We start from the raw sequence: 13494 nt of genomic DNA, 5'->3' as shown, positions 1-13494 counted from the left end.
GCGATTCTGTACGTCCCAAAGCTATCCTTGGTGGGTCTACCAAACGGTGACCCGGTTACTCTGTTTACTGCTGCCGGCCTGACTGCTTGGGCGACCGCAGGGTTGACATTGAGAGGAGATTGCTTCCAAATGGGAATGCTCATACCTTTGGGAGATATTATGGAGCAGTATGCATTGCCGGGGGGCAATTCTTGCACTATCAAGCCTTACGCAGAATGTTTGCAGCCCTATGGCAGTGCCGCAGAGAGGAACCCAAGACGCATGATACTTTGTGCTTATTACTAACACTTCACACCAACAGGTCACCTGGTTCTATAGAGCATTAGGCAGCATGGAGCGCCAACCTCTGAACACCCTGAGGGCCAAATGGGATAATATCTGTGGGAGAGTCTTTTCAGACAGGGACTGTAACAAAATATTAGCATATCCCAAAAAGGTCTCCAGTAACACCAGGCGCAAATACACCCAGTTCAACTTGCTCCACATGACTTGCCTCACTCCACACAGACTCCGAGTAATATATGGAACTGACACAGGTGGATGCCCAAGGTGCAGACACCGTGATGCAGACTTCTACCATATGACCTGGAGCTGCTCAGTTCTCCAGGTGTTCTGGACGGTGGCTTTGCGTAAGCTGCATCTCACACTCGGACAAACTATTCCACAAGGAATAGAGTCCTGCATTTTGGGCACCTTCTAGAGACCCAAGAAGGGTGGGGTGGGATCTAGGTTTCTGGACCTAATGTTGGCTCTTGCTAAATGCTGTATCGCGATGAGCTGGAAGGCTAGAGTTGGTTCTATATAGGAGGACTGGGTACAAAATGTCACGGGGTGGGCAGAGGAGGGGTGCTCCAAACTGAAGACAAAAGGGGATACGTAGGCACCCTATGGCTGATCAGCTGAGTGAAATTTTCGGTACATGGTAGTGCCCTACTGATGCCACTGATTCAGAGCAGGGCAGCGATGCTGACACATAGCATTAATGCCAGGGAGATACCTGGAACAAGAGCCCAAACTTAAACTAGATAGGCTAGACATTGAGGTGCGGCTAATTACATGCTCCCCTCCACCACCCCAACCCACCCCACCCCCCAACAGGCATTCCAACTGAGGACCTGATCCACCACGAACACCATAATTGGACAGGAAACCTGATATGATACCCATTTAGTCTGACACAGGACGATCCAAATACATGCCATCTCCTCAGATATGCTGCGTGTTTCCCACCTTGGTGTTATTCACGTTCTGGACACCAGCGACCCCACAGTTAATTATTACACTGAGTATTTTTGATTTTCTGTTTTTCACAGGTTGGTTTGTTTATATTGCTTAGAAGATGGTATCTCCGTTCCCTTTCATAACGCAAGGCTTCTTACACTGTATGAAACTAGCTCTCCCCACTCATGAGGGATGTCTGCAACAGAAAACTACGATAAAATGCACAGATCTGATGTTGTCATTGTGTAAGAGAGGTACAAAAGTGCTAGATGTAATGGATTGCTATTAAAGCGGTCTGTTATCCTTGTTACACCACATTTGTCTATTCTCTGCAAAAGTATAAATTAAGTTAAAGCCAATAAAAATATTTTACCAAAAAACTACAATGGAAAACCACAAAAATAGATTAGTTTATTGAATATGGTGTTCATAAGATTGTTTACAGGAAATCCTGAAGTGCAAATACTACATCTTAGTGCAGGATTTTTGTGCTATGGTTATATGTTGTGCAGGATACAGATGTAATGTTATACTTCAATCAATGGACAGTAATGGGACCTAGACAACTGACAGGTCAGTAGTCCTATCCTAAATCAGTAAGCCCACTACACTACTAAGGGTCTAACCGCCCATCAACCCAAACTTTCGTGAAAATCTAAACAAACAGGAAAGCAAAAAAGGACTACAATTTGCCCTTTTATTTGTTTAGATGTACAGTTGTAATGTTACTTTTAATTGTTGACAATTTATTTTTCTGTTAGGAAAGCGTACACATGGTGCATTACGTTTTAGGTACACCTCAAAAAATATGCTCTGTTCAGGACAATATTTGTAAAGTGGGAGTTAAATTTAACGAAGGCCTTCTGAACAGATTACCCACCGAGTTTCATATCTTTAAAATGTGGTCACTCAACCCAACCCTACACACTCAACTTATACGAAAATGACCAAATGTTGACAAACGGGTGGGCAAATCAATGTGTTTCTTACCATCCTCTCACTATTTTGATTGAAATGACAGGTGACAGCTCCCAAGAGGTGCAGTCTGGGACATCAGCATATATTTCGACAACGTTTCCACAAAAATTTGGTTCGCCAAATATAACCACCTGAAGAAAACAAAATAAAAACAAAACCGCTTTGGTTGTTACTAAATCTGCATCCATGCCTCAGGTTGGAGTTAGTGGACAACAAAAACCAGCATTCTTACCTTTCCAGGCCTCGGATTGATTTTCTCTTGGCCAGTTTCAATGCATGTCTAGCAAATCGGGTAGAGGGGAAAAATGCAAATTATTGTCTAATACACTAAAAACTGCATAGAACTCATAACAAAACATAACAATCAAACTGATATGAAATATTACTTGTAGTACATGTATAATGTTATTTAGGAAAAAGAGTATTAGGTAAAATAAAAATACCTCTATATCAAAGGATGGCACCATTTGGTTAGTTTGGTTAGTTTCAGAAGGGTTAGTAGGTTTGAGTCCGTTAGAGAATTCTTCATCTATGCTCGTAAATGTAGTCAGCTGTGGTTTAGATGTACTTTCTCGAGGGCCAGAAACATCTTGTCTATCACCAAAAGTAGAGGCAAATTCAAAGTCAGTTTCAGATAGACTCCTGCATTCTTCATCTGAAGTTGGAAACACACTCACCAAGGTTTGGGTTCGTTTTTCATCATCTGTTTTTAAATACTTTTCCATGTAGCTAGGTACTTTAAGGTCTGTGGAGGAAGAGTTTGCACAGTTGACTTCACTGTTCTTTGTACGATCATATGGCTTATCCGGACTTTCTCTTTGACCTACAATGCCGGTTTGTGGTACCTCAGGCTCCTGATGCATTTGTGCTGATATAACTGTGTCAAAGGATTTAGGATTTGCAAAGGACGAATCTTTCTGAGATGTCGCAAACGACGTAGTAATTGTGCTGATTGTTGTTGCAGTAGGTGAGAAGACGTTCTCCTTTGATGTAGCCACGAGAGGAGATTTCAAGGTTGAAAAAATTGTGCTTTTTTCTAACCTAGACCTCTTGACTACCAGATCAGTAACATCAACAGTATTCTCTTTACCGTCTACTTCTTCATTTGGCAAAGGTACCTCTTTGTTAGAAGACCTTAAGGATCTAAGCAATAAACTTTGCTCAGTGGATGCACGCTTCGGCCGTACTCTAGTGGGAGCATCAATGTTTTGCATTTTAAGCATCAAAGCTGGTGCTAGATCGGTAGCCCTCTCTTTCTTACCTAATCCAAATGTAAACTTGTCAGAATCCATAATTTTCTCTAAAAAATCTTCGTGGATTGGAGGTAACCCAAAGGAAGGTTGAGGTGATCTAGGAGGCCTTTGCTTTTTCCTCTTCTGCGGCAGGCTAATGGGGCTATCTAGCTGTCTAATTATTTCTGTAAACCTTTCCATTTCACTCGAAGAATCTAAATTACTGTCATCACTAGCAGCAGAAAGATTAAAAACAAATCCTGGACTTCTCGGATTGAACATGCCAGGTCTGTCAAAAGAAAATCCATTCTCTAGATTGCCAATGTACGAGTTTGTTGAGTGCAGGTCAGACATCTTGAGGGAAACATTATGTTTCTGAAAAGGCATATTGTGTTCTAATGATGCAGCATACGTTTCAGCATTTTGAAATGTATTTTCATTTTTTGGGGTCCCTATTTTATAATCTGCCAAGGAGGGGTACGGATTAGGCAGAATGGTGTTCATTGAAGGTTCAGTGAAAACAACAGACATCTGCTCATAATCCCTCGGTTCCATTTCTTTGGAAGAGCGTGCATGTGAATTAATTTCACTACGATTCAGTGATTTGGTCTCGGCAGTTTGGATTGCTGTATTCTGGGAAACTGTGCTCGTTTTTTCCTCATCTGTGTCAACTGGGCCATTTACCAGGGGAACTCCTTCCTGTTCGGCCGTTTGCGGTCCTGTGAGCTGTATTTCTTTTTGGGCAAACTTTTCTGATGTGTGGTCTTTTGTATTTGGCAATGGGGCGGCACCTTCAACTGGCACATTATCATAGCTAGACACCACTGTGGAAATATTTTCTGGGTCTATTGATGAATCATTCTGTTTCATTTTAACTGGTGTAACGTGAGGTAAACTATCCTCACTTTTTCTACTCTTCAAATGTACCATGTCGTCCTCGCTTTGCTGCACACTGGATACAATTTCTGAGTGAGGTGCTACTCCCACTGCTGATGGATCACTGTGCTCTCTGGCTCCTGGTGACAAAGGTTGTATTTCTGAATCTACTGAACACTGTAAATCTTTCTCTTTCATCTGTAAATCAACTCCAGCTTCACCAATTTCCAAATCTCCATTTTTGTCGTCGCTTTGTGAAACATCAGATGTATCTTGCAACGGCTGAATGAAAGAAGTTACTGCTTCAATGGAATCACTTGGTTTAGTGTCAGAAGCACAGGGTAAACTTCCACTTAGAACATGTGCTGCATCTCCAGTGACTGGATAAGATCCTTCTTGTAAGCGAAATCCATCCTCCTCGGGACTTGCTAACCGTGCTGCAGGCACATGTAAGGCACTTTGTTGTGGCTCTTGTGAAGCCTGTAGCTCACTGTCATGCGGAGTTCCAGAGTTAGTGAATAATTGTGTGTTGGTTTCAGTTACGTCTATTGTTGTGCTTTCCTTGCGAGTGACATAAGTACTGTCATTTAAGTCAGTTACTGCATTTTCTCCGAAGTTAGTTACTGCATTTTCTCCACAGAATAGCTGCTCATGTTGTGTACTCTCACGAGTAGAGATAAATGCACTTGCATTTGAATCATCTGCTGCACCCCCGCCATTTTCAAATATTTCCTTGTTAGTGTTTTCACTCGAACCAGCAACTGAGCTTTGATTTTGTTCCACTTCTGCATTCCTCTGGTTGTCTTCAGTTTCTGAACTGAGTTTTTTTGTGCTGGTCTCAAAAGCATTTAGCTCGCTTTCCTTGGTATTCCCTGCTAATTCCAGCATATCTGAATCAGGTGTGGCTCGTGCCTCACACCCAAGTGCCACATCAGCATCCACACTATTTGTGGTGATCTGCTGTACAGGAATCTTAGACACTGACCCATGGATTATGACCGCCTGTTCGGAAAGGCTGATATTTGGCTGATCAAGTGAACTGCTGTCCATTGGTTTGTGGGTGTTAGTTATTTCCTGTATGGTATTGGCTTCATTTTTGGGTGATGTGGTATTTCCTTCAGATGTTTGACTTTCTACAGACAGATTTACATCCAGGTATTTTATCCTCTTTTCAATTTTACTATTAGTGAGGCTATCCGGACTGTTGCTGGAAGTTTTTTCTCCATGGTTGACATCAGTTTTTACAGGTGTGGATTCAGTATCACTTGTTGATGCAACTGATTCATTTGCCCTTTCCGTAATCGGCTTGCCACTCACATCATCCTTCCTTGTGCCCTTTTCTGTAGATTCCATTGGCTGCTGCACTTTTACATGCTCTGGTAAAGCAATCACCTCAGATCCACTGGGTTGTTTCTTTTTTTGACGCTCATTCTTTTTACCCATTGATCTCTCTCCTCTTCTTGTGGGGGTCTTCACACTGGTTTTAGTGTCTTGAGATTTTGTTGTGCTGTCTGCGGTTTCAACACATATACTGACTTGTTCAACTGCACTTACTTCAGAGTTCTTACTTGAGATGCTGAGGGGTGATGAAGTCACTTCTGCAAGTACGCTGTTTACCTGAGACGAATCTGCTTCATGAAGTGTGCTGGTGTTTCCTGTTTCGGTGTTGCTCTCCACTGGAGGGTGCGTAATTTGAGTAAGGTCAGCGTTAGGCTCTTTGATTTTCATGCCTATTTCTTCATTTATTTGTTCATGTATTTGTTGAGGTGGCAGAGAGGCAGCATTTGGCTCCATATCCTCTTTAGCAGGGCTAACAGTTTTGGCTTGAGAATACGAAAAATCCTGGAAATCTGGTTTCTGTAATTGGGCAGGTTGCGGACTTCCACCTTTCCCTTTCTTCCTTGGCGATGTACCTTTCCCAACTTCTGCTTTATCCACAGTATCCACTTCCATAGCTGTTTCAAACTTTAGTTTTATTTCATGTAATGTTTTTCCGACCGGTTGTTCATCTTCTGGAGACTTCTGTGAACTGCTCTGTTTACTTGCAGATTGATCTACCGGCTCAGACTCCTTTGCTTGTTTTCCAAACTTCAGCTTCGCTCGACCGACAAACTTTTTGGTCAGTGGAATACTCTTTGTGGCATAGAAATCAATCTGCCTGTGGCTTTGGCTGCTGCTTCTATTTTCAAACAAGGAGATTTTGTTGGCAGTATTTCCCCTGTTTATCTGTTGTTCAACACCAATTTCTTCCACACTTTCCAAGCTCTCTGCACGTTTGGTTTTAAGATTTAAATCCACATTCTTGGGTTTTACTGGGCTGTAAAAAATATATTAAAATACAGTTAGAAGATTGTTAAGTTATGCACAGAAAATATATTCTACATAAAGACGTACGTTAGTGTCTAAAAAATAGGCAATAGACAATCTCTAACCAGTAGGACCATACACATCCTCAAAACTGCAGTACCAATGATTGTCTCCTGAATGACACATTTAGCAATACACCTGCACAACGCCTCCTAAGCAGTCCCAGCTCATACTGAATTACCATGTGAAAGTACTGCATTATTAGCCCTTTATTCGTTCTCTTTTATGCAGTGATTATGTAGTAATTATTATGCAGTTACTACTTGGCTAGTTCCTATGTTGGGTTCAGGTCAATAGCACCAATAGCTTTTAGAAACTAAATGATTTGTATTTGCTCCATCAGTATTTGAATTTCAGAATCCAAAGGGAGCCAAATTTTAACAATAATCAGAGGAACGTCAGACTGATCAAAGACAAAAACAGTCCCCAACGGGAGTGATTACAATTAAAATATGGTTTCGAATAATATTCACTACGAGTTCAGTCAGAAAAATGTTAACATAACTTTAAACCCGCTGAGAAAGTAACCACTGTAAACCTAAACACCTGTGCGGTCCTCATATTTTTTGGACGCCCTGCATATGTAGGAGCAGCATCCAAGAACACAACTCTGAGCACTTTACGTATTAGACTCATACACGCCACCATAACTTCTTACACTAAGAACCAAACAACTATACACCTTTGCTGTCTATCGGACAAGAAAACTGGGCTGCAAGAGCACAATAACATGTGCTACACAAATATCAAGTACATAACTTTAACAGACACCATATACAACATGTTAGCATTGCGTTTTTCTGTTTCTAGTTCTCAAATTAACCTTACAATCTGCACACAAATGCGGGACGGTGTCAGGTGATTCAGACCTGAATAATGAGGTTATATTTTTGACATCTGAAGAAGGTAGGTGCCAATTTGGGAGCTTAGCGGGCCACTTCCTAATCAATGCTTAACTAACTAAGCCTGCCCGAATTTCCTTGAAATGCTCATAGGAATCCACGTGAGTCATCCACGTGGTTAAAACTCTGAACACTTAAGCCAGGTAGAAGATGGCTCCTGCAATCTACAAGACATTCAACATGGAACTTTATGAATCCAAAAGAAATAGGAAAGGGTAATTGGTGGACACTCAACCATTAAGACAGAATGTTGATCTACCATTGTTTGGGTTGTTGCACTGAGCCTATTTTACTTCATCTATACTAGCTGAAGTATCCCAACTTGAACTGATGGCTGCCAAATGTGTCATCAAAAAGCTGCTCACTTCCTGCACAATATGGGCAGGCTCAAATGTGAAAGAATATTGCTGGAGTGTAACCAAAGCCGTGAGGAAGGCTGCAAATGCCATAATCATTCTCTCCATAAACGAAAGAATTCTGGGTCTACACCCTACACCAGGGAAGGGAAATTGTAACCTTTAAACACGGGGCCCTATCTTTACTATTAGCAAAGAGACACAATGTTACAGCAGCTACAACCATCTCTTGAATCATGGAAGTGTGATGCGAGAGAATGGTTGATGGCAGACGGAATCTATATGTCAATGTTGGAGGTCTTACGCAAGTGGCATGAACTGCCAGCTGAAATACTCAATGATGAAAAAAGGGCTGAACCTCAAGCGTGAACTGTTACCTAGCTGTAATATTCATCCAGGTCGGGCTCGTAGAAAACTGGTACACGAAATGTGAATTTATTAGCTAGCATCTTTGTGATGATTTGCTCACAGCTTTGTATACTACCGCAAGCTGCCAATTGTGAACTAATATTTAGTATGCTTAGTTCAGCATAAGCTGAATGTTTTGGCTATCTATAAAATGAAGACAAAAATTTCTAAAAAAGATAGCCATATATAAACTGCAAATCGAATTTGCAAGCTGGTGAAGAGACAGATGTCATGTTGGTTTCAAAGGCCTTCTGAGGTCTTGACCCTCTTCCCTCGGTGGATTTATCAGTGGTAAACGAATAGTTATGGCTCTTCCTCCATCAGCATCTCTGTGGCTTTACAGAATACTATAACTTCTGAGAGACGGATTCCCATAAAACAATTGGGAATTTACCCTTGTGAGTTCCCTCCTATGTTTGAAGTTCACATATTTTTCTGGACTCCCAAAAGGTTTCCGCATTTGTAAATACTTGAGAAAATGTCTTGCTGGCGTTTAAGTGCACTTTATTTTTTTCTACAAAGGGAAAATGTTTACCTTGTGTAGAAACCGTTCCCATGCACGTCCACCGATATTGTAGGTCTTCCTTTCGTTTTGCCTTATTGAAAACAGATGACTCTGACCGAGCCAGTCAGAAGCAAACAGCCAGCGGTTTCCATGGTTGGAAACGATCGAGAAACGTTTGCGTGTTTCCAGGAAACAAGGCCTTTATGGGTGGGCAGAAACTTTCAGGGCATTCCTGCCCTGCTACGCCAAATTAGTATTGGATACACACACACACACACACACACACACACAAAATGATGACGTGCCACTTAATCGTTGTACTAATGGAAACACTTTTTCAATGGTAACTAAATGGTTTTCCAGTTGTAAAATGCTACGTGGAATCTACATTGGAAACAGCATTGCGAATGGAGCCCGCGCAGTTTTACCGTGACGGCAACATTTACTTATAAAGTGAAAGTCACAACGACAGAGGGAAAGGCATGCACAATGAATCTCGCGTTACAGCTGCCTCGGGAGGGTATAGCTCGTGTGGTCACAGATCAGTACTAACACTTTCCGGGATTTGCATACACAGGTCCCTGGGCTAGTTAAGTACCACAGCCAGCAAAAATGGCAGAATAATTCATAGGGACGGAGAACGGCGCAGCAACTCCTGCAGAATCCCCGAATGTGTGTATCTCCCGGCCGAAGGACGACTGCGGTCTGAGTGGGTGGACGGAAAGAATGAGACTAAAACGCTCAACTGGGAAACAATACTAACCAGAACACACCCACATCTGCTTCCCCTTAGAAGACGTTACTTCGACGTGTTTGTCACAGTGCAACCGTTCTTTCCTGGCACTGGTCTCAAAACCCTCATCGAGGCCTATTCTCATAATTTGATCCTCCTGCACACTGGCAGGAACATCCTACAGGGAGTTAGTTAAATCATGTGTTTCTTTCACTATGTCACACAATCTGCCCCGGGGGCTGGCCTCACACAGGTCAGCCGCTCCAGGTAAAAAAGTGAAACGTTAAGACCGAGCTTGCTCCCTGGGGGTCGTCAGGAAGCAACGGCACGAAAAACAAAGCTTCACTTTGAGGCCAAGAAAGAAATCTAGTCTTACAGGGAAATGGGATGCGAAGTAAAGTGGCCTTGCAAACGCCGACTGCTCGCTGAACCCTGGACTGTGTTAATTAGAGCCCAGCATCTCAGCCTCGGGCAGTCACATCCGTAAATTATGTATAAATGCGCCTTTAATAATTAAAAGCGCGAACCGGAGAAATGGGACGTTTCTCGAAGAGTCTCTGGCCTGGCTGGCAGCAATGCAGCGACAGGCTACGCACAAGGAGGCTGTCACCGAATCCGCTCAACAGAAATGCACGGTATATAAAGGGCTCGCCAGACTGGTATCTAAAGAATATTTTCCGCATACGCGATACTTCTCTTTTCGTGTGATCTGCTGCGTTCATTCTCTTTACGCAATTAACAATTAGCTGTGAAAATACCAACTTGAAAAAATGCCCAGTCTATATCCCGACACTAAGCTTTTTTATATTTTTTTTGCTGAACACACAAAAAGTCACATGCAACTGCTGTACAATACTTTAACACAGCCTCTATCAGATGTAGCTGCAAAATGTGTTAAGCGAGAAATCTGCCTTTGGCATTCTTAGGTGGTTGTTTTTTTTGTTACACACAGAAAACGCACGTTTTCACACTGGTTTGGCAGATCAAAATCAAACCAGAGAAGCTGAATTATGAATGCTGGGAATACTCACTAGAAACTTTTTTTTTTTACTCTAGTACCCAGTCCTTACTGCTGAGAGATTCTCATGGCATGCTAGACCCACCACTGCCTAATAACACCTCAAGAGCAAAAAAGTAGTAGGCCCCTCTGCAGAACACAGAGACACTAAAAAGAGAGGTCCCAACTAGAAAGTGTAGGAAGCTGGCCTGGTGTGTGGTGAACACCTATGGCTTTATCACCTTATGCCAGGTACCCCCTATCAGTGAAGTGCAGGCATTGATTAGAAAGCCAGGGCTCTCTAGAGGTAGCTGTGGATAAGCAGCCAAGACATGCAAAGCTTATGCAATACCACTACAGTCACACAGCACTATCACACATAAAAGACCCACACAGTATTACAAAAATAAAGGTACTTTATTATGGTAACACAAATACTAGAATACTATTAGGCAGTGCCCCTAAATGGAGGTAAGTAAACACGCTGATTATATACACAATAGTAATCAGTAAGGAGCATAAAAACAACAAGAATTGGCAAACGTTTTAGAAAATAGTGTAGGCCCTATGGGGAGGGCCAAACCATGTACTAAGAATGGGAATGCAAGATACAGCCCCCCACCCAAGAATGTGGAATCGTTCTAGGAGAGCTGGAGGAACTAGGAACCCCCAAGAGGTGAGTACCACAGTGACTCCCAGCGACCAGGAGAGCACAGGTAAGTAAGTACCTGGTTTTCCTCAAAACCAACAGGAGGACTTAAGAAAAGGATTGTGCAAGACCCAGACCAGACCGGAAGAACCCAAAAGGTGGATTCTGGCAGTAAGGGACCTGCAAAGGAAGGGGACCAAGTCCAGTTTGTGATGGAGTGTCCGGTTGTGGCAGGAGCCACTACCCACCCTTCTGTGGATGCAGGACAATGTCGACAGGGGACAAAGACCAGCTGTGCAGCACAGGAGCTGAAGAGGAGTCCCTGAAGTGATGCAGATGGTTTCCCCTGTCGGTTTTTGGGTTTCAGTGGTGCAGGACGACCACATACAAGCCTTGGCAAATCCAAAAGTAGATGAGTTGCAAGGCTGAAGAGGACCAGAAAGGCCTAGGGGACTCCACCCAAGGAGGGGAGTCCGGGGTGACCCTCAGCAGTCGGGAGAGTCACCAGAAGAGGATGCAGCCCCCAGAAGCAACCCGCTGGCAGCATGCACAGCAAGTCGCAGTGAGGCCTACTCAGCACAACTGAAGAGGAGTCCCACATCGCTAGAGCAGCAGAGAGGAGACTGTGCTTGGCAGGAATAACTGCTGGGGGCTGGGGCTACACAAAGTTTGAAGAATTAAGCCTTGGTAGCTGCCAGAGTCGTGGTGCACAGGGCTACTGTCCTGCAAGGAGAGGCAGGGTCTTACGGTCTCCCAAGTTGGACAGCTGGCAGAGAAGTCCAAGGTGACCACTCCAGACCACCACCTGTGATGCAGGATGCATGCAGTTCCGGCGGAGAGCAAATCCATGCAGCCAGTCGTCGCTGCAGTTGGTGTCTGCAGATGCAGGGGAGTGACTCCTTCACTCCAAGGGAGATTCCTTCTTACTTCTTGGTGCAGGCTAGCGTCTCGTCGACCACAGAGGATGCACAGCCGAGGAAATGTTGCAATTGCTGGAAGGAGTCGGAGAAACAATGTTGCAAAGTGGAGTCATCGCTGAAGTTGCAGACTGCTGGTTCCTGCAGAGTCCAGTTGCGGTTCCAGTGGCCAAAAGATGAAGTAAACAATGCAAAGAAGTCCTGCTGGAATCTTGCATGTCGAATCTGAGGATCCACCCAAGAGGGATACCCTAAATAGCCAAGGAAGGGGGCTTGGTCCCCTGCAAGGTGACCACCTTTCAAGAGGGGCTGTGACGTCAGCTGCCTGACCTGGCCACTCAGATGCTCCCAGGAGCCTCTACCTATCTTTGATTCAAGACAGCAGAATTAACTGGCCACCTGGAGGACCTCTGGGCACCACCCCTTGTGTGGTGATGGATAGGGGAGTGGTCGCTCCCCTTTCTTTTGTAGAGTTTCACGCCATCGCAGGGTCCAGAGGGGTCCCTGGAAGGGTGCAAACCGGTTTATGCAAGGAAGGCACCAAATGTGTCCTTCAAAGCATACCAGTGATTTGGGGAAGCTACCCCGCCCAAGCCATGTAACACCAATTTCCAAGGGAGAGGGTGTTACCGCCCTCTCCCACAGGAAAACCGTTGTTCTGCCTTCCTCTACCTGAGCTGGTCAAGCAGCAGGAGGGCAGAAACCTGGCTGAGGGGTGGCAGCAGCGCAGGATGCTCGGAAACCCCCAGACGACTGATAGGAGCAATGCTGGGGGCATTCTAAGGAGCACCCAGAGTTAATGGAATCATACAACCAATACTGGCAACAACATTGGGGTATGATTCCGAAATGTTTGATTCCAAACAAGCCCAGGTTTGGAGTTACCATTATGTAGTTGGAATAGGTAGTGACCTGTGTACAGTACACGGGTAAAATGGCTTTCCCGCACTCACGAAGTACAGTGTAATGGAAGTTGAGTTTGTTGGGGCAACTCTGCTCATGCAGGGGTGCCCTCACACATGGGTACCTGCACCCTGCCATCACGGCTGGGAGGGCCTCCCATTGGGGTGACCTACAGTGACCTGGTGCAGTGACCTGTGGTGAAAGGGTGCATGCACCTTTTGATGCAGGCTGCAATGGCAGGCCTGCAGACACATTTGCCTGGGCTCCCATGGGTGGCACAATACCTGCTGCAGACCATGGGGAACCCCTGGTGCCCCAATGCCCTGGATACCAAAGTACTATATACTAGGAACTTATATGAGTGCACCAGAATACCAATTGTGGTGTATGCAAAGTCCTAAGCAGCCAAATTTAGAGGGCAAGAGCAGAATCTCTGGAGTCCTGCTTAGC

The 13494-nt window shown here is 44.2% G+C and overlaps 1 protein-coding gene across 5 annotated transcripts in view; it reads right to left on the bottom strand.

The window, feature by feature from the left end:
• CRYBG1 (crystallin beta-gamma domain containing 1) overlaps positions 1-13494 on the bottom strand; it is a 785716-nt gene that overhangs the window by 207442 nt on the left and 564780 nt on the right. For 4 of the 5 annotated variants that reach the window (XM_069235429.1, XM_069235430.1, XM_069235433.1 and 1 more), the window contains 3 exons: positions 2643-6624; positions 2432-2479; positions 2212-2330 (listed from right to left, as the gene is read on the bottom strand). In XM_069235429.1, the coding sequence (XP_069091530.1) occupies positions 2212-2330; positions 2432-2479; positions 2643-6624 (4149 nt within the window). The remainder of the gene's footprint in view (positions 1-2211; positions 2331-2431; positions 2480-2642; positions 6625-13494) is intronic. The other variant, XM_069235431.1, reaches the window with a different exon arrangement.

This window comes from Pleurodeles waltl, chromosome 5 (assembly GCF_031143425.1).
Source record: "Pleurodeles waltl isolate 20211129_DDA chromosome 5, aPleWal1.hap1.20221129, whole genome shotgun sequence".
NCBI classification, from domain to species: domain Eukaryota; kingdom Metazoa; phylum Chordata; class Amphibia; order Caudata; family Salamandridae; genus Pleurodeles; species Pleurodeles waltl.
This window is presented reverse-complemented; position numbering and strand designations above follow the sequence as displayed.